The sequence below is a fragment of the Emydura macquarii genome, unplaced genomic scaffold, assembly GCF_026122565.2.
Source record: "Emydura macquarii macquarii isolate MOO-44397 ecotype Brisbane River unplaced genomic scaffold, CSIRO-AGI_Emac_v2 contig_3530, whole genome shotgun sequence".
Lineage (NCBI taxonomy): Eukaryota > Metazoa > Chordata > Testudines > Chelidae > Emydura > Emydura macquarii.
Genome location: NW_027133667.1, coordinates 9,120,289 through 9,144,230, shown reverse-complemented (window position 1 = coordinate 9,144,230; position 23,942 = coordinate 9,120,289). Strand labels below are relative to the sequence as shown.

Below are 23,942 nucleotides of genomic sequence, written 5' to 3'. Positions count from 1 at the left end.
TCTCTCCCAACCCCTTTTTTGTATTGCCAAACAATCTCAGTCACGGAGTTCACTAGGTAGTGGAAAGGATCCGATGCCTTCAAGTAATTCTAATGGAAATGAGATTGAGTTTATGGAGAAGCCAACTTCCCCATTTTGGTAAAGCCAGGCTCCCCATAGCCCTTTTCTGTGATCTTTGGGGTGCTGCAATTCCTGAGACATGTCTCCTTCCTGATAGAGGAGAACCCAATGCCCCACCCCAATCCCATCAGTGCATAGACATGAGCCAGCTGATGCGAGCCAGAATCTATGAGCCTCAGCTTCCACTCTGTTCTTGATTTTGATTGGGGTGGGGTGGGGGGGTCAGAAGCATCCTTTGAGTTAAACCCTGGACTTTTTTGTATGCATTTCATGCTGGCCTGACAGTCCTGGAGCCGGTACTCCTTTCTTTCCTCACAGCCAGTGGCAGTCTTGACCCTGACCTCTAGTGATTACTTCAAGGGCTGAAAGGCAGGTTCAGTCTCCATGGAGCATTCCCTCTGAGGATTCTCTGCTGAGGTTGCCAGCTAGTGCCAATTGTGACGGTGGGTTTTGTGATCTGCATAATTGCCCTCTGGGAATAGGACTGAGACCCTTCCACCTACTTCACAAAGACTACCAGAGAGCCCTTAGGAAGTAAGCAGTTTTGATCAGCTAGGTTAAAAGGCACAAAGGAAGGAGCATAGCTGACTGAGCACCAGAAGTCCTCAGGTGAAATCCTGAAGATCCCACTGAAGTCAATGAGATTTTTGCCATTGATATTAATGGAGCAAGGATTGTATCCCAGTTTCTATGCCCAACTCTACCACTCATTCACTGTGTGACCTGGGGCCTGTCTCTGACTCTGTTTATACTTCACTTTCGCCATTGGTAAAATGATCCTTTCTCCTTCAGAAGTGCCAAGTATTATTTCTAATTCATGGGACCCCACTGCTTGTCCTCTAGGCCAGCCATTCCCCATGAATTTCTTTACAGAGCCAGTTCAGACATGCTACGAGACCTGCATTCCCAAGGAATCCAGAGTCTGGAGAGAGGGGTTGCAGGTACTAGAAATGTGTTATGCCCTGCAATTATGTGCATGAGTCCCTGAATAAAGCAGCATGATAGGGCATGCACTGAAGCTGCAACTGCCAGTGCACATCAACTATTCCAGTCAGAGACAGTCAACTGCAAAATGATTAAACCCCCGACCTTTTGCTTCTAAAAACAGAGTTTTCAGCTGTCACCTCCTTTCCCCTCCAAAAATTGTTTTCATGTTATTTCTAAATATGCAAAGTACCTTTCCTAGTTATGAAGACTGCTGTGATTTGCAGTGGGTTTGATATGACATCTTCTCACATCCCAAATGGTTATACTCCGACAAATATTCAATGGATTAAAAGACTCAGTAACCCCTTGTACATTTTTAACCATTGTTCATCTCTGCATAGCCTGCCCTCCCCAACCCTTGAGGTTGATGGTTGGTGGAGCACTGACTTAGCCCATACCAGCCAAGTTGTGGATCTCTGCACTCCTTGAATCTATACCCTAGGCATTAAGGGTGAAATCTTACCCCATTGAAGTCAACAGGAGTTTTACCATTAACTTTGGTGGGGGCAAGATTCCACCCTGGGTTTGGGCAGTTTGAACAAGGTCTCCCCATATTCCTTTCACCAGTGCAAGCACCCTTTCATCAGTGCAGTCACCAGACTTCCATGGTCCTGTCACCAGTGCAAGCCCCGGGCCCTAAGTCCATCTCACCAGGGCCAGCACAAGGCTCATGTGGTCCTTCCATAAATGCAGCACTGTTCACTGCTCCTGTTCTTCCACTACGCAAACAAATTGCTCTTCACACGCCTAAAATCTACAATGGAAAACAACTGTGAAATCATAACTTATTAAATTAACCCCTGCTGCGGTGTTATAGACAGAGTTTGAGCAGCAGAAAAATTCTTCTTCTCACGGACAAAGATACAATATTTCAGCCAATCAAATATTCCATTTCCCTCTATTATGAGTTCCTAGGTATTGCTGGGACACACGCTTGTCTGACTGGGCTACATCGGCTGATATGGCTTCCCAGTTCCTACTGAAATGGCCTCATCTGTCCTCTTGAAGTACCTAGCACAAGCCCCAGGCAGGGAACAACTAACCAAAGAGGGCTCTTAAGACTAGCCCCAACCAGCTGCAGGCAAATGAAGTCTGTCATGAGGGAAAAGTGTTTAAGTCTCCAGATACAGCCCATGGTTTGTTGAATAAGAGTGTAGGTTTCTCCAGTGATTTAAATGAAAGGGTGGCAAATAGGGCTAAGCACCGGTAGCCTAAGGTGCCTAACAGCTCCTTAGTCTTGTCTGGGCTCAGCTGGTACATGCTGATGTAGACACAACACAGTTCAGAGAACTTCCTTTGGTCCCCTGTCCAAAGACATGGATGTCTGAGTTTTTCAAGTATCAAAAGAAGCAGCAGATTTATTGTCAATAATCCATTCTGGGTGTAACTGGGATTTGTTCCTTTTCTTAAATATGTATCATGCCAGACAGCTCGTCACCACATCGACTGTATCATCAGCCAGGGGCTCCAGGTGCATCAGTGTCAGGGGTAACCAGTCCTTCACTTGTCTAAGGCTCCCCCAAACACCAAGAGAGTCAGTGATCCCATGTCTAGGACCCAATGGCTCACGAGTGCCAAAGAGAAATTCCCACTCCTCTACACTGAACGTCCCTTTTCACAAGCACCTGGAAATCTGATCTCCTATGATGGCTCTGGAGAGAGGAGGAGTGTGTACCGTGAGTGTGGCTGTGTGTCTAGGCGAAGTGCATGCTCTGATGCAAGCGTGGCTGGCTCTGCTGTGCAGCTGTGTGGCCAAAACATTACGGTGTCCTCAACTGTCGTCGGTTCCACATGCCCCGCCTGGAGTGAAATCGGTGAAAGAAGTTCCTCAGAGAGAGCCGCTCCACTTCCAGGCCAGCCTCCAGGATCCTGTGGGGAAGGAATGGGGGAAATTAAAGAGGAGATTAGTTCAATGAGACACTCCAAGGAAGGGTTGGTGGTAAGAGTGGCTAGGGTGATGCGGGAGGAGGCGAGGATCTCCTCTGTCCAGTGTCGTACAACAAACCATTGGCTCAAAAGATTGCCAAGGGCTCCCAAGGTCTAGGACTTGCACACCATACAAAAGAGCTGTCTGGCACGAAGGGGTGAGGGAGAGGGATGCCTCATCTCACAATCTTTCCAAAAAATGTAACTGCACCCTCTGGCCTTTATTCCTAATAGCTGCCCTGCAGGGCATTTATGATGTGCGTTTGAATAGAGCCTAGAGGCCCCAGCTGAGATCAGGGCCCCATCGTGCTAGGCACTGTTCAAAGATCAGAAAGGGGTTGATAATATGCAATGAGAGCAACTGTACGTATCTGATCTACCCAAAGCCTGCCAAGGGTGTGGCTGGAAGGTACCAGGATTCTGGAGATAGCCACTGACACAGAAAAGAAGGGAGCTGTGATAAGGCATTCTGGTTATAGCTGCCCCCTTAGCTCTGGCAACCAATGTGTTGCTCAAGAGGACATGCTCGGGGTTCACCCTCTCACAGGGAACACACACTATGACTTTTGTCACCTTCATTTCCTACTGCTCCATTTCAGTAGGAATCCCAGCTCACTTCTCTCTCCCTCCCTGCCACCGCATGATCAAGTGGGACTGCTCTACTGACCCACACCATGGGCAGAGCTGGGGGAATATCTCCCCTCACCTGTCCACGAGTTCCCAGTCCTCTCCACCCCAGCGATCCTGGAACTCTTTGGTGTTCATCCCTCCAATATGATCCAGGTCAGATTTGTATATGCCAAGAAGACCAAATCCATTCACCTCCCAGTAGCCTGCGGACAAAACCAAAAGTCATCAAGCGTGTTTGCATCATGACCCACTAATGAACGAAGCAGGAGATCCCCAACCCTGGCAGTTCATGCCTCCTCAGAGACAAACAATTACACTGCCCTAGGACAATAACTATAACAATAACAGGAGGGACACACAATCTAATCCACACAGCTCTAGTGGCAACAAATCCGGCACCAGAAAGTCAACCCAGCACAAGGTGTTAATGTTTGGGGCACTCAGAGAACCAGTTCTGAAAGTGGCTAGAGAGCACATGCTCCTTGTACCTCTGACAGGTGCTCTTGTGTCTCATGTAAAAGCAACATGATTTCTAATTCACCTGGATTACCCCAGCACCACGGGTCTGTCCCTGTCTCCTGGGCATTAATATTGAAACTGGATTTTTGCCCTGATTTTGATAGAATACAGGAAGTCCTTCCCCCCCCCCCCATACACACACCCTTGGATGGCCACCTGTACCTAACAGTCATGCTGCATTGTGTGCTCCCCCTGACCCAGGGCCTTCACATGCGGGGGGGGAAGGGGGAAGAAGGGTACACTTTACCAGGGCCCCGAGGCCCTGGGGGCCCTAGCCCAGGCTGCAACCCCCATGGGTATGTGTGTGTGTGTGTGGGGGGCCCATGTTACACGTTTGTACTGGCCCGAAAAACCGTGCTTGGGCCCTGCCCTGACCCATGGACTGCTGTCTCTCAGCTCTTCTCAGCAGGGATGATCAATGCCCACTGAAAACAGATGAATGAGCTCAGATCAAAGCGAGAAGCCCTAAGGCAGTGGCTCTGGTGGTAAAGATTTTCTTCGGGTCCAATTGTGGCCCTTACATTGATCCTTCTTGGTCAGTCGTGGCCCCAGCGGAGATGAGTCTGGGGACAGTTATGGCCACGGCAGAAAGAAATGGAGAGAGGAGACTAAGGAGCTGGAGTGAGGGGAGAGAAGCTGATGGAGAGAAGGGATTTTCTTTAGGAAGCCAAGTGTATGAGAAGACCCAAAAGGCTGACCAGCACAGATTTCGTGCATCCTGCAGCAATACACCACCCACATATATTATATGGCTCTGCTTGCTTAACACTCTGATACAATGCACAGTAACAATTCCCTTGGCACCTGGCACTGGGATTTTAGATCAATTAAACCCCATCCTGGATCTATTCACTCTCTTGGTGACCCTGGTAATGCCTACAAAGTCAAGATGTTGGAGGAGCCTGATAATGGTGAAGGAACTTATCCTGAGGGTTTTTCAGACTAGAGGCACCTTCCTCCCAGTTTGAGCCATAGACGCCTGGCCTCTTACCCTCAGGCCATTGTGGAAATGCGCCGCACTGCAACCTCATAACCATGGGTGCAAAGACCATCTTGCCTTCCACGCAGTGCTTCCGAATTGAGTCAATGATCCCAGCCGGGAAGTGGATGTGCAGATCACACAGGAAGATGATACTGTGCGGATCCTGGAACCAATCACACAGCTATTAGTCACAGAGAGTTGCCATCCACTGCCACTGACCTGCAGTCAGTATGGGTGTGGGTGCGGGAGGCAGGGCACCATCTGTAATGACACTGCTATCAGCCACAGCACCCTACATTAATTTTGGACTATCTGGATTATGCAGTTTCTGCCTAGTGTTAACACTGTTGAACTAGGGTAATTTTCCAACCCAGTCCTGCTGAATGATCCTAGTTATACCCAAAGACTTCAATGCCTGCCTTTCTCATGGCCGATGTGGGCAAAAGCCAACCAATTGCCTACAGTTGTTGCCCCATAGCTGTCCAAGATCCATAGGGCCCCATCCTCATTCACTCTAGGGCCCCTTGGCACTGCTCTGACATATAACTGAAACCCACTTTCAGGCCCCTCTCTCTATACAGGCAGAGCAGTGCAAAGGGGCCCTCGTGTAAATAAGAATCAAACCCCTAGTCTCTGCCCTCCCATCACCACCTTGGGCCAGAGATCCTGCCTAACCTGGGGCCATGGCTCCCATGCCACAGTAAGCACAGCCTCAGCTCGCTCAGGGCCCAAAGCCTCCTTTCAGACCTTAGACTGTGCTGTGGCAGCTGGGCTCTCAAACAAGCTTTGATGTGATCTGGCCCCCTCTCACTCGGAGCCTTGCTGGGAAGTCTGCATGGGGAAAGTAAGAAAGTGGGAAAATAGAGACTGGATTAAAACAGTCCTTGCTAGGGTGACTGAGTGGTGGGGAGGTTGGGAATGAATGAAACAGCCTTTCACTACGTCACACATCCAAATCCAGGTTAGCAAAGTTGTTGCCATCCAATGGGCTGTTCAGTGACTTGTGTGAAATACGTTGTTACCACAGTCTAGTTCTTTGCAGGCACTGTTCACATCACCAAAGCTACTGGCACTACATGTCCCTTGTTTGGTAGTCCCAAGAGGGAGGCTAAGAACTGAATGGGCCACAGAGACTGATCTCTTCAACGTGGTCCCTCCAGGTCATAACAGTCAAGGCAGCATGAACGGGAAACTTGCACTGCTCCTGACCATGCTGTACCTATTCTGTGTCTCTGAGGCCTTGTCTACACTCATGGTTATGTTGACAAAACTTTGTTGCTCTGGAGTGTGAAAAACACCTCTTCCGCCAAGCGATATACATTTTGCCAGCCCAAGCGCAAGTGTGGACAGTGGCAGCCGCTCGTTAAGGTGGTTTTATTAAGTCGGCGAGGGAGCTCTCTCCCCCCCACATAATGTCGCTACACTCGCACTTATGCCGGCAAAACTTATATCACTCAGGGTGAGGGTGGAGGGTTTTCACACCCCTGAGCGACACAGTTTTGCCGGCATAATCGCGAATGTAGACGAGCCCTGAAAGACAAAGGTTTAAGTATGAAAGGTAATGCCTGAGTACAGGGTGTCTGTGCTGTACAGTGACTACAGATCTTTCTGCAGCGTGGGCTCCACCATGGCCATGCACTCACCTTCACCAGGTCTATCCCAGCCTGCAGCCCTGCAGAGCGCTCAAAATTCCCTGTCAGCTTCAAGTACTGATAACTGTGGGCAAGACAGACAGGGATTGGGTTAAGTTCATTAGCCACACAACTCCTTCTAGCGAGGCTCTTTAGCTCTAAAACAGCTGCCCCCAGTTCCTGGAATTCTCTCAAGGAAAACAGGGGGACAGTGGGAAAGGAGGAGGAAGGACCTTGGTTCACTGCTCACATACAACTCTTGGGAGTGTTCACTTTTACATGTGGCTGTTATTGTATTACACATTCAGCCTTACCATCAGACCCAGTGAACATCTTCCAGGGCCCAACAGATGCCTGATATTATCAGGACAACTGAGATGTCCGCTGAGACCTGCATTCCAGAAGAGAGGTCTCACAAGTGCTTTGAGATCCACAGACAAGAAGAACCTCATCAGCACAAAGCATTATTAGCTGTATGATTTGGCACATCTCTGAGGTCTCATTCTGTGGAACTGCTCCTAGCTGGTTCCAAAGCAGTCAAAGGGCAGCTCCGTGTCATGGTTAGGAAGAAGGGGAAAACACATTTGTAACTTCAACCAAAACCTTTGGGTTGGTTCACATTCCAGTCTTGTGTAATGAGGCTATACGGTGCATTGCTTCCTTTTATTTATAGTGCAGGGTCTCTTGTGAGGGCAGTCCTCAGTAGAACTGTTCAGCACCACTTGGCATTCCAGAGTCCTGGACTAGACCTATTAGTGGGATGTTCTCTAGAGCACAGAGACGGTACTGCATCTCACACGGCCACTTCAGAAAATTGCTACAGTGCGATATACAAGTTGGCTGGACATGCAGCTTTCTAAATTCTCCCTCCTCTCAGCCCCATTCATCCCTGATTTGTCACCTTCTTGGTCTTTCCCCTTCTCCATCACTTGCAGACTCACCTTTGAGCCTTTACTACAAACCTGAACAGGAGCTACAAAAAAAGGGAGAAGCATCTGGATGGATGGACTGTGCAATGGGCATGGGCATGCAGGCCGATAGTGACACTGTGTGTGGTATGCATATGCACGTGTGTGTGTGTGTGTGTCTGGAGAGGTGCGTGTGTTTGGGTTTCTATATGCAGATGGATGTGGATGACATGTATGCAGAGATTAATGTATGTGCTGTGTTTGTAGGCTGTGTGTACTTTTATGTGAATAGGTGGTACTCTCACCTGTGCAAACTGGACCTTTTCAGAGCCTTCTCTACATCCATATCATCACTGCTGTAGTCTGCGATGATGACATTGAAATATGGGTCCTTGGTGACTCTGGACAGTTCCTCCATGTCAGAAATGAACTGCAGCACCCAGCGTGCCTGGTTTTTCACTAGTCATGGTGGGGACAGGGGTAGGGGAGGAACAGAATTGAATCAAAATTGATTTCATGCTTTGCAATGATTGCAGACAGCCAAGATTTTCAGTCCCCCGTCAGACCTCACTGAGTCAGAGAGCAATCTAGGGGCAGGCCCATACTGACGATGTGATGTGAATACTCCGAGCTTTGGGGCCATTTGAATCCGAACCTTGGCACTGCAGAGTGAACCCATTCCTAGTGTATTTGGGGAGTCATATTTCAGGGAGTTCAAACCACTCCTGGGGGTTGGGCCAGTTAGAGTTCTGATGCCATCTCATTTGGAAAAGGAAGTTGCCAGGAACATTAGCAAAGTGGTGGAGACTGGCACAGACACACAGCTCAGAGCTGTCTCGGAACCGGTCCCTACCAGCTCCCCACTCGGAGGCTGGCTCGGGACCAGGTCCCACAACCTCCCCACTCCTGTTTTGTTTTTGAAGAGCTTGGATCTCCTGCCCCATTACAAGGCTGCCTCTTCCCTGCCCTTACCTGGCACTATGAAGTGGACAACAGCCCGATGGTTCCAGGAAAAGCCCAGGGGCCAGCACAGGTCTGGCTCACTGGCAACTCCCATCAGGTGGCGCCGGCGGCCCCACGCCAGCTTCCTCATGTTCACCTCCTGCTCGTCATTGCTGATGCCCTGCCAGCCCCGCGCAAAGACATACTCCGAAAAGCGGACGAGTTGCCCTCCCCTCTCCAGCAGCTCCAGCTCCAGCAGGTAGCGGCTCCCGCGCAGGCGGTCCTGGCGCTTTTCCACATTCACGATGCGCTGCAGGTGGAATCTCCTGCAGGGACGCAGCTGGGTTATACACATTCCCCACACCAGCGTCCGGCAGCCACTCCTCCCCAGTCCATCTCCTCCAGTCCCTCGTCCAGGAATGTTAACAACCCTTTCATTCCCAGCCCACAGCTTTGCTGCACCATTCCAGACCCCACCTCAGAGGGGATTAGGATTTTTTATTATAACCTGGCTCAGGATTATTCGTTTGGGATTAGATCTGGGATTCCAGCACTGATAAAATAGCTGATGAAGGAAGGGGAAATAAAGATCATGCCAAAAAAGAACTGTTTAAAATTCATTTATTTTAGTGCCAGTGAGAGGTGCTGAATGCACAGCCCTGGAGACTACAGGCTTCTAGGCACAGCATGGGTAGCTGTAGCCTTATTACACCCCGTTAGTATATTTGAACCCTCAGCTAGCAGGGAGAAGTTAGCTCGGTTCTTATGTTCATTCAATGCTCGGCTGTTCTGATAAGACAGACAATAGAGGGGCTAATGATGATGCTGGTTTACACATTCTGGAAAGGTGCTCACTGGGAACTGGACTGAAACCTCTACTCATTTCACACCATCTGCCACACAGCTGTCAGATCAGAACTTTCAGCTCCTAATGACCCAGGCTAGACAGGTCCTCATTAGCTACAGTGAAGGTTTTTTGTCCCATTCTCATTCCACTCAGGTGTTTAGTCCCCCGTCCCCCCTCCTGCCTCCCTCCGCGCTTCACAGCTCACTTTCTAGGGCTGTTTTTTCCACCTCTGGAGTTTGCTATCTGATTTCTACTGGCTCCTTACACTGTGCTGTGGCTCCTATACAGTGTGGTACGGAGGCCCACAGGAGGGGACCAGGGGCTGCGAGAGACATTTTGCCTTACCCTTTGCTTTTCTGGTTGAGCTTCTTCAGGAAGACACGTGTGACCTCTAGGGCCTCCTTCTCTTTCAGCAGCAGGTTCCCTGACGTGTTGCACTTCAGGTCGATCCAGTCTGTCCGCAGTGTGTGGAAGTCCAAGTTGCTTGCACTGAAGGTCTGCTCCCAGTTCACTACCTGATCAAATGCTGGCACGTATTCAAATCCCTCCTCCTCCTCCTCCTCCCCATCTGCTTCCCCTTCTACCTTTTCCTCCTTCTCTTCCACTGCCATCTCAGATGGTTCAGCCCTGCCCTTCTCCTGAGACTCCACCTGCCCTCTCTCCACGTCCACATCAATCCCGTCAGCCGCCTTCTGCTCAGCAATGTACGACTCCACTTGGTTTAGCCACTGTGCCTGGTAAAGGGTCTGCTTGCTGAGGCTGGCAGCACTCACGGCTCTACCGTTTGTTTTGCTGGAGACTGGATTTTGTCTCCTTGCTCGCATGCTGCGTGCTGGTTGATCCTTGGTGCTGGTTGCATTGAGGTCTGTCTGAAGATGCCCCACCTCCCTTGGAATCCTGCCATTTGAGCCCCTGGAATTGCTGGGTATATGTTCCCAGGGCTTGTGAGGTCTTGTGCTAGAGGGACGATCCTGGGACGATCCTGGGACAATCAGTGACTTCCCATGGATGCCCTTAACATGATGTGGAGGGTTTCTAGAATTGTCCTTGACCATGACGTTTAGATGGGGCCTCCTTATTGATAGGTTTCTTTCTAGGCCTGTTTGATTGATGCTCTGGTTGGCTGAAATCCTCTGCGCTGACTTGACGTGGAGCCTTTTTGTGCCTTTCTTCTGTAGCACCTCTCCCACACTGCCATCCGTGAGCGAGAGGAGCTTCCGACGCCCCGGGAGGGAATAATCATTGTAAATGTCATCATAGTCTGCTATCATGGCGGGTTCTGCCTGGACTCCCACCAGCTCCGCTCCCCACTTCCTGGGATTCCGTGGGGGACTGGTGCTCTCTGCATCCTGGTCTGTGTACTGAAGCTCCTCAGGATTCCCTTCCTCAGAGCCTGCAACATCGATCCTAGTTACATCTCTCAAACCCTGTGCTGTCCCCACCTCCCTGACCCACACCCAAAAGGAGCCGGGAGTTAACCCATCTGCTCCTTCCCCTTTATGCGTCCACCACTGGGGGAGCTGCCTTTGCTTGTGTTCCCATTCACTATCGTGGTGGGGATGGTGAGTATTCCCTCTTCCAATGCCCTGGGGGTGCTTTGGGGAGGGGACGCTGTGCTAATTCTTCTGCTAGTCTCTTTGGCATGTGTGGGCCAGTCTCACCAATGGCCATGGGCTCCGGCACGTGTAGACCTCCCTTTCCCACCCAGCTATGGCCCTCTTTCACCTGTGGACCAGGACAGCCAAGTGTAGACATTTGGCACTTCTCTCATGCTAGCCGGCAGCTCAGCTGGAAACACGTATTTGGCTAAGTTGTGGGCAGGAAGCGCAATTCCTACTGAGGCCATTAGGGCCTGCTGTGGTGCTTGACATCAGGTGCCTATCCAGCATGGAGCCTGCCTTGAGGAAGAGGTGGGGTGACAGCAGGGATCAAGGGGAACACTGAATGAAGAGCACGGAGATTAGGGGGGACTGAATGTTGAAACTGGGCAGGTTGTATGGGGGGGACTGAGGTTTAAGGAGAAGAGGGGGAAGAGAATAGGGCAGGGTCTGAAAAGGGCTTGGGGAGGCTGCCCCAGCTTGAGCTCTCTCTCAGTGATATCTTTAATCAGCAATAAATCCTCATATTTTTAAGATGAAGTTTAAGGCTATCTGGAAAAGTATTAGCATATATGCAAGTCATATAATTAAATAATTTGCATAATATGTCACATGTGCAGCTTCAGAAAACTTGGCAGGTCTGGTGGACCTGCCCCCTCCTCCTGACCATGGCTCTCTGGCACATGTGGGCCATGCTTTGCACTGCACATGAAGTCAGCTGCATTTTCCATCCACTCCAGGGAAAGGGAGACAGAAAAAAAACCCGACAGATGGGAGAGTCCTCCTGTCTCTTGCATTAGAGTCTCTACCTGGCTGCTCGGTTTTCTCCCCAGACTCCGGATTTCCCCTCTCTAGCTGGTCGATTTTCATATACTTGTAGAATCCAAACCTTCAGGAGTAAGGAGGAAATGTAGGCACAGCTGTATGTTACACTGTTGAAAGTATCACACCATGACAAATGCCATCTTGCCATCCCTTAAATCCATTCAAAATACTGCTGAAAAGACCACGTCTCATCACTCTGACTTTCCCAACCCCATTCTTGGTGTCCACTGGTCCCCTCTTTTCCTCTGCATCAAATGCAAGCTACATGTCTTCATTCTTATGCTCATCTCTAATACAGTTTTGAGTCATCAAGCCCTCCTTTACCATCCATCATTCCAATGTCCTGTCAAAAACCTTCTTTCTTTCTCCCATGCTAACCCATATGGATAGGAGGGGCTCCCACTCATATGGAGCATCATGTGCTGGGCGGTTACCTCTCTGTCCCTAAAAGATAAACCCTCCAGGGGAACGAGAAGCCTTTATAGATTCCATTTGCAAGGCCCAAAAGGACTATTGTGATAATCTAGTTCGACCTCCTGCATAGCCCAGGCCACAGAACTACCCCAAAGGATTCCTAGAGCAGAACTTTTAGAAAAACTTCCAATCCTGATTTGAAAATTGTCAGTGATGGAGAACCCACCATGACCCTTGCTGAATTGTTCCAATAGTTAATTACTCTCACTGTTGAAAATGTAAGCCTTAGTTCCAGTCTGAATTTGTCTAGCTTCAATTTCCAGCCATTGTGATTGTGTTATACCTTCCTCTGCTAGAGTGAAGAGCACATTATTAAATATTTGTTCCCCATGTAGACTGCAATCAAGTCACCCCTTAACTGTCTCTTTGTTAAGCTAAATAGACTGAGCTCTTTTGAGTCTATCAGTATAAAAGGCATGTTTTTTAATCCTTTAGTCATTCTCATGGTGCTTCTCTGAACCTCCTCCAATTTATCAACAAACTTCTTGAAGTGTTGGCACCAGAAATAGACACAGCATTTCAGTTCGGGTCACACCAGTGCCAAATGAAGTGGTAAAATAACCTCTTTACTTATATATGACATTCCCGTTTATGCATCCAGGGATCGCATTAGCTCTTTTGGCCACAGCGTCACACTGGGAGATCACGTTCAGCTGGTTATCCTCTATGTTCCCCAAACCTTTTTCAGAGTCACTGCTTCCCAGGGTAGAATCTCTCATCCTGTAAGTGTGGCCTACAATCTCCTAGATGTATACATTTAACCATATTAAAATGCATACTGCTTGCTTGTGCCCAGTTTACCAAGCAATCCAGATTGCTCTGAATCAGTGACCTGTCTTCTTCATTATTTACCATTATTTTTGTGCAAATTTTATCAGTGATAATTTTATGTTTTCTTCCAGGTCATTGATAAAAATCTTTAAATAATGTAGGGCCAAGAACTGATCCGTGTGGGAACCCACTAGAAACACACCCACTTGATGATGATTCCCTATTATTAATAACATTTTGAGACTTGTCAATCATAGAATCATAGGACTGGAAGGGACCTCGTGAGCTCATCTAATCCAGTCCCCTGCACTTATGGCAGACCAAGCATTATCTAGACCATCCCCGACAGGTGTTTGTCTAATCTGCTCATAAAAATCTCAATGATGGAGATTCCACAACCTTCCTAGGCAATCTATTCTAGTGCTTAACTATCCTGACAGTAAGGAAGTTTTTTTCTTAATGTCCAATCTAAATCACACTTGCTGCAATTTAAGCCCATTGTTTCTTGTCCTATCCTCACAGGTTTAGGAAGAACAATTTTTCTCTCGCCTCCTTGTAACAACCTTTGATGTACTTGAAAACTGTTATGTCTCCTCTCAGTCTTCTCTTCTCCAGACTAAACAAACCCATTTTTTTCAATCTTCCCTCATAGGTCATGTTTTCTAGACCTTTAATCATTTTTGTTGCTCTTCTCTGGACTTTCTCCAATTTGTCCACATCTGTCCACTAGTGGGGTGCCCAGAACTGGACACAATACTCAAATTGAGACCTTATCAGAGTGGAATAGAGCAGAAGAATACTTCTCATGTCTTGCTTATAACAATCCTGCTAATGCATCCCAGAATGATGTTTGCATTTTTTGTAATAGTGTTACACAGTTGAGTCATATTTAGCTTGTGATCTACTATGACCCCCAGATCCCTTTCTGCAGTACTCCTTCCTAGGCAGACATTTCCCATTTTGTATGTGTGCAACTGATTGTTCCTTCCTAAGTGGAGTACTTTGCATTTGTCTTTATTGAATTTCATCCTATTTACTTCAGACAATTTCTCCAGTTTGCCCAGATCATTTTGAGTTTTAATCCTATCTTCCAAAGCACTTGCAACCTCTCCCAATTTGGTATCATCCAGAAACTTTATAACTCTATGCCATTATCTAAATCACTGATGAAGATATTGAATAGATCCTGACCCATAACTGATCCCTGAGGGACCCCAGTCAATATGCCCTTCTAACTTGACTGTGAACCACTGATAACTATTCTCTGGGAATGGTTTTCCGACCAGTTATGCACCCACCTTATAGTAGTTTCATCTAGGTTGTATTTCCCTAGTTTGTTTATAAGAAGGTCATGGGAGACAGTATCAAAAGCCTTATTAAAGTCAAAATATACCGCATCTGCCGCTTCCCCCCTTTCCACAAGGCTTGTTACCCTGTCAAAGAAAGCTATTGGGTTGGTTTGACATGATGTTTTTAACAAATCCATGCTGACTGTTACTTTTCATCTTATTATCTTCTAGATGTTTGCAAATTGATGGAGCAAATAATTAAGCAATTATCTTTCTGGGTACTGAAGTTAAGATGACTGATCTGTAATTAGCAAGCTTTTAATCTGTTTAATGTGTGCCATGTTAATTTTTATATTATTCTAGTTTTTTAATCAAAATGTCATGCAATACCAAGTCAAATCCCTTACAGAAGTCTTTATGTCAACACTATTACCTTTATCAACCAAACTTGTAATCTCATCAAAACAATAAATCAATTTAGTTTGACAGGATGTATTTTCCATAAACCCATGTTGATTTGCATTCATTACATTACCTTCTGGGAGATATTTTTTAGGAGTTAAAAATATTTTCATTTTAAGAAAGTACATTGGCTATCTGAAGGATTTAAGATCTAAGCTAGGCACCCTCAATTCCCATTAACTTCAGTGGAGACTCCAGGCAGAATCCAGGAGAAAAAGAGAATTCTACAAATTTGTGTGTAAAGTTCTGCCCCGGTCCCAATCCTCACACCTCCCAGCTCCCCGCTCCAGTTGCTAAATTCTAGAGTACTGGTTACATGCCAAGGCAGTTGCCTCACCAAACAGTGTTGAACTGTGACATGGGAGGATTGTTTTACCTCTCCAAGTAATAGGGGTTCTCCTGGTAGAAGCATTTGTTGTCAGTCTCCATGTGGCTCAAGCGGCTGTAATCATTTGGGTAAACAAAGGACAAATGAACCTGGAAAGAGGAAAAAAACCCATGCACAAAAAATTATTGCTATAGATGGGCATAAGCCACAATGTTCAAATCCAGACCAGATCTGAGCTGTCAGAGAGCTTGCAGCTCTGGCGTTAGCCTGTTACAGAAATCCAATCTTTCCTAGAGATGTTTGGATCTAGAGTTTTGATGCAGGCCCCATATAAAGAGAGGGATGAGTTGCAAAGTTCAGTGCTTGGCACTGTCTGGAGCTGGGGTTTTGGTTTGAGTTTAGTTCTGTTTATTGTATGGCTTCAGAACTGATTCTGGGGGACATGTTCTTCGAACCCCCCATTTGCATCTCACGCTGTGTATCCAACTGAGTAAGAGCTCCAGTTGAATTAGAAAGTAAGAAAGCAGATGTTGGGTTGTTCTACTGACCATGGAAGCAACACCCAACTCCTCAGCATGTATCACCTATTGGGCTGCTCCATACATTATGAAAAGAACACCCTCCCTGCAAGCAGGCATTAGTCCCTGTTACGTTCCAAGTTCTACAGAGTTAACACTCTTTCCCACCACACAGGTGAGCTGGACAAACATCTCTGTTTAAGGAATGAGACTTACGAACTGGAGTCCCTGATAGCGCTGCAGTGGGAATCCATTCACAAGGTAACTGGGCTTGTAAGGGCAGTCTGGTAGGGTCCTGCGCAGGCGTGACTTACTAATCAAAGGCACTGAGAGGCAAAAAGACACACACACAACAGGAATAGTTTCATGGGCAATGCACCAAACCAAATCCACCCTGAACTGACTCAACAGGACAGCCATCACTGCAACCATTTCCTACCAACATGTACCCATTTGCCACCGCAGTGATGCCAGCTGCATTAAACACTCCGTCCCACTGGGGTCATCCCGCTGCACTAACCTCTTACATTTATAATTTATCCTTCATATGCTAGAGCTCTCTTGAGTGTCCTGAAATGACAGGGCAGGGTGTGGAGCAGCTATTTCCTTATCCTAGTTTGGGGGAAATAGCTTATGAAAAGCCACCTTACTCAGTTGCCCTAGTTCATGTGATGGGATGAGCTGTGACAGTCTGTTTGTTTGATGGAGTCTTACCTTTATAAATAGTGTCCCGGGGGTCGGGCTTCAGCATGTCAGCTGGGTGCACCATGTTGCCCACCTTGGCTGCAGGGGGGCTTACGTGGCTGGCCAATGTCTGTGGAATATGGCCAACCTCATCCATCTTTAAGAGAGTTTCATCTAGAAACCAGAGACAGAATGAGAGAGGGAGGAAGGAACAATCCATCATTTCATCTCAGCTAGTGTCATTCCACTCTTTGTGGGCTCATTCCGCACCCACTCCCCAAACTTTAGTCCTCCTAAGATTTGGCATCTCATCCCCAGAAATGATTAATCATTATTTATATTATGGTGGTGTCCAAAATCCCCCAGTCAGGGTCAGGCCCTCATTGTGCCAAGCATGGTACAGACACTTCCATGGAAAATCTAGAAGACACAAGAACAGATGAAGGATGGAGATGGGGAAATCACACACAAAGAATGACAGGTGATACCACTCTGATAATTACCTGCTTTGTTATTTGGAATGGCGGGTAGTGGCAGGGTGAGGGAGAATGGAAGGATTAGTAAGAAGCAGGGAGGAAAAGGAAGAAAGGGGACAGTCACAACTCATCATCTGCCTGGTCATGGTCACCTGGCAGGTTCTGAAAACATCACAGAAGAGGAGGTTTTCAAAGAGGGATTTGAAGAAAGATAAAGCAGTGGCTGTATGGATTATATCAGGAAGTTTCCCTTATGCATAAAGGGTGGCCTTGGAGAAAGCCCAGAAGTGTTTGAAAGTGAAGCCGACATTGGTGGTCAGTAAAGACTGGGAACACTGGCAGAATGAAGGTGGGTTGATACTAGAGATGCTAGGTAGGACAGGGCTAAACTGTTGAAGAGCCATAAATGTAAAGACAAAAAAGTTGTATTTGGTGTTATGGACAAAGGGGAGCCAGTGGCGGGACTTAAAGGGGGATGGTGATATAGTCAGAAGAACAAGCCAGGAAGCAGCAGCATTTTGAATGGACTTGACGATGTTACGGTTGTAGTTGCATCCTCAGTCATCTTCAGTGGCTTCCCTTTCACTCAGCATTCAGCTCAAGAACTTCCCTCTAGCCTTAAAATAATCCTTCATAGGCCCATCCTCCTCATCTATTTGTCCTCATTCCTGTCTATCTGCCAGCACATTCCCTTGGCTCCCATATTCCAGGCTCCATTCTGCTCTCTACACAACAGGCAGTCAATCTTTCTCCTGTGCCACCAACACCATCTGGAACAGTTTCTCTGTTCCTTGAAGACTCCCTCACTCTCTTCAGATCCCATCACTTCTCCCTTGGAATGGTCTCCAAATCTCTCTAAACAACACTGAGATCCCACTCCATGAACCTCCTGATTTTCCCACATTTAATAATGTGCCCCCAAACTTGGCTCGAGCACATCTTCTGACCCCCTACCCTGTTAATCCTCCAGATCCCCCTTGTAAGTGCTGTGAACAGAGCACATTATTTCCATGTGCCTGAATGGGCTGCAATCAGCTGTGAAGCATCTGTGATGCTTCAGAATGAACAATGAGACACACATACAAATCTGCAAGGCATAAGGCCTGTGGAGGAGACACTTACTAGCAAAAAGGGAGAGGAACTGGGAGTCTATGACTGTGAACTTAGTTTCTGGGTCACTCAGTCTCCACTGGAATAGAAAAAGAGATTAGAATGACGCGTTTATTCATTGAATTAATCCATCCAGCAGGAAAGGAAGAGAGTACATCTGTCTATAACCATATGGGACCTCTGAAATGCCTCCTTCCCCAAATCAGAACAGAACATCTAACAGGAATTCCCCAGGACTCAGCCTAATGGTAGGAAAGGGAAAGGATGGAGAGCGGAGAAAGATGGAAGAGGTCAGGGACTGAGTGGGGCTGTCCAAGGCAGACTGAGATGAGGGACCAGGATATAAATACGGCTGTTCCACACAGAACAGTGTAAGGACTCAGGACTTACATACATCGTGCTTACTTCAATATAACTTAAGTCACTCAGGAGTGTGGAAAGGCCACCCCTTGAACGACTAAGTTACACCGACCTAGGTGCCGGTGTGGACAGTGCTATGTTGGCGGAAGAAGCTCTCCTGTAGACATAGCTATCGCTGTTCGGGGAGGTGGAGTAATTATGCCAACAGGAGAGCTCTCTCCTGTCGGCATAGAGCGTCTGCACTAGCAGTGCTACAGCAGCACAGCTGCATCAGTACAGCTGCACCGCTGTAGTGATTCTAGTGTAGACTAGCCCTCTGAATGGGAACAGGAATGGGGAGGGAGTGCAGTTGTCACCTAATCTCACTCTCAAGCTCCATCAGTGCACACGCAGAACCTGGCGCACTTACTGCCACTTCCACGTGATCTGTTCCTCTGTCATCCTGTTTGTGCAGCACCTCAAAGTAGTACCTGCCTGAAGCTGATAATCTGCGAAAGAGAGAAACTCATGTCTATTATTGGGAACGTTCAGTGGTATTTGCCTGCTTCATTGCCCTCACACAGGGACTGTGGACCAACCATACCCCACCTTTGGTTGCAACCTACCCTGCTCTCAAACTAAGCAAGGTTGGGCCTAGTCAGTGGTGGGATGCGAGACCTCCAGAGGAAGCCCAGATGCTGCAGGAAGGGGATGCTAATGATTCTGTGTGTGGCACTCTTCCCTGTGAAGATATACTCAACCAATGCTCCCAGTCAGTACTCTCCATCCCCGCAAAGACTGCAAGGTGAGCCTCCGGCTAATGATTCGGGACACCTGAATTTTAGTCCCTCTGTTGGGTTTCTTGGCCTCTAGGAAACCTGGCCAGTGGAACACTTCTGGGCAATGCTGTATAGAATCTCTCTTTTTTTTCTGGAGGAGATGGTTGGATTCTTTTATTTTTGTGTTTGTTTCTTTAGGAGAAACAGCCTTCTCCTTCCCTCAATATCGCAATTCTCCAGGGAATTCTGGAAGGCAACCACAAGGGGGCACACTCTTGATATTTTCATGTACTCTGGATGCATCTGATAGGGATCCGAGCACCTTTATTAGTCTGGCAGAGTTTCCCCACTTTTTGGTCTCTTTCGTTGAATGCAGTTTGTCACGTGCTGGTGCCACGGATGCCCGGAGCGAAAAAGAACCTTAAGCTCATCAGGGTTTACCAGACCTTGAGTTATTAGCGTTGGCCTTTTGGTAGGCCACCTTAAGCCCCTTGATCGCCCCGCACAGTGGCCCAGTGTGGTGGATTCCCATCTCAGCTAGTGTTGAGTTTTGCATTTCAGTTCTGGCTCCCAAAGCAGTGAGTCTCGCCCCAAAACTCCATGAATGCTCACAGTCAGTCTCTGGCCAGCGGGTGGCATACTCAGACGCTGCACTCAGTGGGCACTCTAGAAGCTCCGTACTGGAGATGACTGAAGTTGCTTGCACTGGAAGTCACACACATGACTAGGAACCAGAACACTGAGCTTATATACAGTGGTCAACAACTTCTGGCCAGGGAACACAGAATAGGTAGATGGCAAGGCAGGCCACTGGATGGGTAACCTGGAGGATTGTGGAAAGGCAATGGAGGACCAGCAGCCATCGACTATTGTGTTGTGGCACTAACCTGCATTCACACTAGAGAAAGCTGGAGCCAGCAGCACTTGAGGGAGGCTCATTCAAAGTCTGCCTTATACCCCAATCTTGCCAGCTATCTTGAGTAATGCCACCAGAAGCACATGACTGGGGGCTTGTGTCTGGATAGGCAACAGGTTAATGGGTGCAATCAAGCCATAACTCAAATTCAATTGCTAGTGAAGACAAACCCTTACAGATGGAAATGAACCAAACCATAGATCCCAGCCCTGCATCCACACTCTGCTAGCAGGAAACTAAAGGGGGGGGAAAGGCTCATTTTGAAAATAAAATTTTCAGTTTTGAAATCCCCATGTGACTAAGCTGACCAATCAGAACTAGCTATGGGGGAAAAGAACCCCAGAAAACACAGTAAATGAAAACCGAAGAGGGTAAGTGAAACCCTTTGTAATTTGAGACACTAATAAAGCCAACCCACAGGAAGTGGGTAAGCATGGGACTAAAGCCAGCATGTGCAGACATAGCGCTGAGCAACATGGGAGCTCCAGCAACCATTCCTGACCACTCACCTCACAGGCCTCGATTGTTGGCTCTGGAATTTCCCAAATTCCCCTGGTGCTGTCCACTCCTTGCCAGTCTGTGAACAAACATAAAATGCCAAGGTTACAATGCACTTCTTTGCCCAGGCTGCCTGGTGACTGTCCAGCTGTGGGGATTGGGCCCATTCTCCTGGGAAACCTGTCCATGAGCTCAAGTGGCTGGAGACAGAGTCATGTCTGCTGATTACAGCCCAGGGCCCCAGCAGCTTCGGAATAAGCCAAGCTGCCCAAGTTATATCACATGGTGTAAGTCCTCCATTTGTGGGGGCCTCCCACAGTTCGATCAGGAGGACAGCTTGGCTATTCCAGCCACCATTTATACCTCCTGAAATAGAACGTAAGCCATGAGGATTTTCATCCTCCAGACATATTAAAATCTTGTCTAAAAAGAGTCATGCAGCACACAACTGTACCTTGCCTACACTGGCCAGCAGCAGGAGGCCAGAGGTCTTTTCATCTGGACTCAGCCAGAACTCAGCATTGTCATCTGCAGCAATAGCAAACTGAAAGTCCCCTGCCGAGAGATTTCTAGGGTTAAGTGGTGCTCTGCATTAACAGGATCTATGTGTAGAGAGAAAAAAGCTTCCACTCCTAAGGAAGGATAGCCTGATCCTCTTTGACACAGCACTTTACCCCTTCCCCTCTCTTTCTGTTTTCTGGGAATCTCTAGAATTGTAAAACACTGCTGATGCTTTTATGTACCATCTTCCCATTGCAAACAAAATGCAGATTGTTTTCTTGTCCTCTAGATAATGCAATTGATTAATTCCCCATGCTGTGCTGAGTTTGGCTGAAATCTAATGGAGGAGGAAGCTAAGAAGCCCACACGATTCTCTTCAGCTCCTCTTTTGCTGACAGCAAAAGTGTGTGTGTGTGTTTGTATCTGGGTATGTGCCCAGAGAGGCATGGAGGGAGGCACCGATGTGTGGGCTTAGGTGTGTGTGGGGATTTGGGGTGCTGACCAGGATGTATGGGCATGGGAGTTCAGAGACTCAAGGGTGGTGTGTGCAGCTACACATAGGTGGGGGTGGGTACTTACAAGAAGGCTGTGCATAGACAGAAGCATGTAGATGGGTGGACAGGAATGGGTGTGGATGGAAGGGGCACAAGTTGTGTGGAGGCAGATGGGGACACGGGGTGCGTATGCATGTGTGCACGTGCACCGGTGACAGTAGATGTGTCTTGATGGAGTCGTATATGCACAAGCAGGACACTGTGGGCATGCATACATGTGTGCTCAAATGCTGGTACGTTGTGTGCATATGCATGTGTGGACAACTGTATGCTCCTGGGGAGCATGCCTGAGTGTGTGTGTGTGCATGTGACTACATGTTGTGTATGCAGGAGTATGTTGTTTGTTTGCTCAGAAATAACATATCTGTCTTCTTCTGTGTTCTCTCTGCCCACCCCCCAGTGAGGAGTGGGCACATATGATCCAGGCCAACCAGACTCTATTGGAGTCAGAGCTGGACAGTATTCCTGGCTCCTGGCTGGAGACACATCAAGCTAGGATTGCCTGCATGAGAGCATTTCTGTTCAGACTCAAGCAGGGAAGGGAGGGCCGAGAGGAGGATGCAGCATGACAACTCGGATCTGCCATGGCACCTCCTCACCGTCAGTGAAAGGGTGCAGATAGCCAAACAGACGCAGCCCGTAGTTTGTCCATTTTGGTGACACTGCCAGTTTCTTCAATGTGGTTCGTGTCTAAAGGTGGAAGAAAAAGAAAAAAAAAATAATGAAATGGGAGGGAAATGGGCATATCAGTACGGGGGGGAGGGGTAGGGGGAATGGTCAAGAAGACAAGAGGAGGGGCAGAGGTAGGGAAAAAGACGGAGGGAAGGGTAGGTGGAACTGGGGGAGGGCTGGGAGTAGCAGGAGAATGTGCACTATGGGCCAGGGAGGGAAAACAAGTAAATGAAGGGCCCAGGGGAGATGTTAGGAGGGTGGGAAAGGGAGGAGGAGTGAAAGGTGGGCTTGGGGAGGGGAGAGGAATGGGAAGAGGAGGAGGAAGGGCAGCGAGGATACAGGTTAGGGAAAGAAGAGGAAAGGAGGGGAAGTCTAGACTAAAGATGCAAAGCTGTGCAGGGAAGGGGATAGGAACTCTGTGTATACTCACATGGGGGTACAGTGGGAAGTGGAGGTTCCTTCTGAGCTGCTCAATGGAGCTTCCACACCAGTCCTCAAACACATGGAGATTGACTTGGCCTTTGAACTGCAGGAACATAGAAGCGCAAGGAGAGATTCCCATGAATGGCTGCATCCCTCCCTGCTCCCCAGAACTCTGCAGCAGAACCTGTCATTTGAGTACCCTGCGACTATCAAGGGAGAAGGAAGGTGACACTTGCCATTACTCTGGGAGTCTGTCTCAAGGCAGCTGGCCATTTAAGAGGAGACGGGCCCTTGTGACCAACCAGTTGTCTCCCAGCTGAGTCTGTGGGGCCAGCAGTCAGAGGAGAGCCTGAAAAGCACTTGGTCCTTATGGAGGCCAGCAAGTGCTCAGCTCAATCGGTGAATTGCAGGGGTTCTGGGAACAGCGGTCGCCTGGGGTAGCAGGGAAACCAGTGGTATATTTTTCATGTGGGAAAGCAGGACACATCCAGAGAATGCTCACTAACGGGGTGCTATTAATGGGGATCCTCTACCAACAGCTTGTGCCCTAAGCTGTGAGCAAGGTGTTATCAGGGCACAGTAGTGGAAGGGTCACCCCCAGGTCTACTTTGGATGAGGGAATAGGACATGTAGTAAAGGCATGCCCTTTTGGGGAAGTGGATGATGGCCCTGAGAAAAACAGGGTCTGTGGACCAAGAGAAATAGTCCTCAGGCCTGAGAGTCAAAGCGGGAGAACAGCACAGGTTGTTAACTGACCCAGGTCAGCCCCAGGCACGTGAAAGTGAAGCAGAGGGAGTTCTGCCACAGACTGGGGATGCCACAGACCGAATCTAAAGGTCAGCACAAACACGGAGGTGGTGTGTGGGGCAGACATGGCAGTGGCCCTGACAGCTACCCAGCAAACCAATCTAGGAGTAGATGAGAGGAATCAAGGGAAAAGGGTTTCTGTAGCTGACAAGAATAGGGCTGAAGTCTTTGCACAACTTAGCAGCCTCCAGACTCAGATGGCAGACTGCTTGCAGGAGCTGGAAGAAACACACTCCTCAAGGGATAAGGTTTGGACGCAAGCCATAAAGAGAGCAGGAGCTGGTCTTCCTTGGAGTAAAAGAAGAGAACAGTGAGCACTGGTGCTTGCTTCAGAAGGAGGAGCTGATGAAGTTGGGCACTGAAATCTTCCTGCAGAGTCAGTGCCTGGCAGAAAAGGAGGAGCCGTTAGAGACCCTGGAAGATGAG

General features: G+C 48.2%; 2 protein-coding genes across 2 annotated transcripts in view; both read right to left on the bottom strand.

Moving 5' to 3' along the window:
• Positions 1-805: 805 nt before the first annotated feature.
• LOC137145496 (beta-1,4-N-acetylgalactosaminyltransferase 3-like) lies at positions 806-20,806 on the bottom strand. Its single transcript, XM_067536306.1, has 14 exons — positions 20,571-20,806; positions 18,797-18,875; positions 18,040-18,106; positions 16,472-16,615; positions 15,974-16,083; positions 15,288-15,388; positions 11,900-11,979; positions 9,838-10,885; positions 8,676-8,971; positions 8,009-8,162; positions 6,808-6,880; positions 5,174-5,327; positions 3,740-3,866; positions 806-2,976 (listed from the first exon to the last, which is right to left on the bottom strand). Exons 4-14 carry the CDS (start codon positions 16,596-16,598, stop codon positions 2,868-2,870), a joined length of 2,379 nt encoding a protein of 792 aa, XP_067392407.1. The 5' UTR covers positions 16,599-16,615; positions 18,040-18,106; positions 18,797-18,875; positions 20,571-20,806; the 3' UTR covers positions 806-2,867.
• Positions 20,807-20,813: 7 nt separating this feature from the next.
• LOC137145402 (beta-1,4-N-acetylgalactosaminyltransferase 3-like) overlaps positions 20,814-23,942 on the bottom strand; it is a 45,635-nt gene continuing 42,506 nt past the window's right edge. Inside the window, exons 5-6 of the mRNA XM_067536118.1 lie at positions 22,717-22,812; positions 20,814-22,304 (exon numbers count right to left, since the gene is read on the bottom strand). Coding sequence (XP_067392219.1) covers positions 22,143-22,304; positions 22,717-22,812 — 258 coding nt within the window. The 3' untranslated portion in view covers positions 20,814-22,142. The remainder of the gene's footprint in view (positions 22,305-22,716; positions 22,813-23,942) is intronic.

Excerpts from the sequence above, each read along its gene's own strand:
- LOC137145496 (XM_067536306.1), bottom strand. The coding sequence starts at position 16,598 with ATGGATGAGGTTGGCCATATTCCACAGACATTGGCCAGCCACGTAAGC. Across the intron at positions 8,972-9,837 it reads CTCAACCAGAAAAGCAAAGG|GAGATTCCACCTGCAGCGCA; the intron begins GTAAGGCAAAAT and ends GCGTCCCTGCAG. Across the intron at positions 8,163-8,675 it reads TGTCCACTTCATAGTGCCAG|TGAAAAACCAGGCACGCTGG; the intron begins GTAAGGGCAGGG and ends CACCATGACTAG.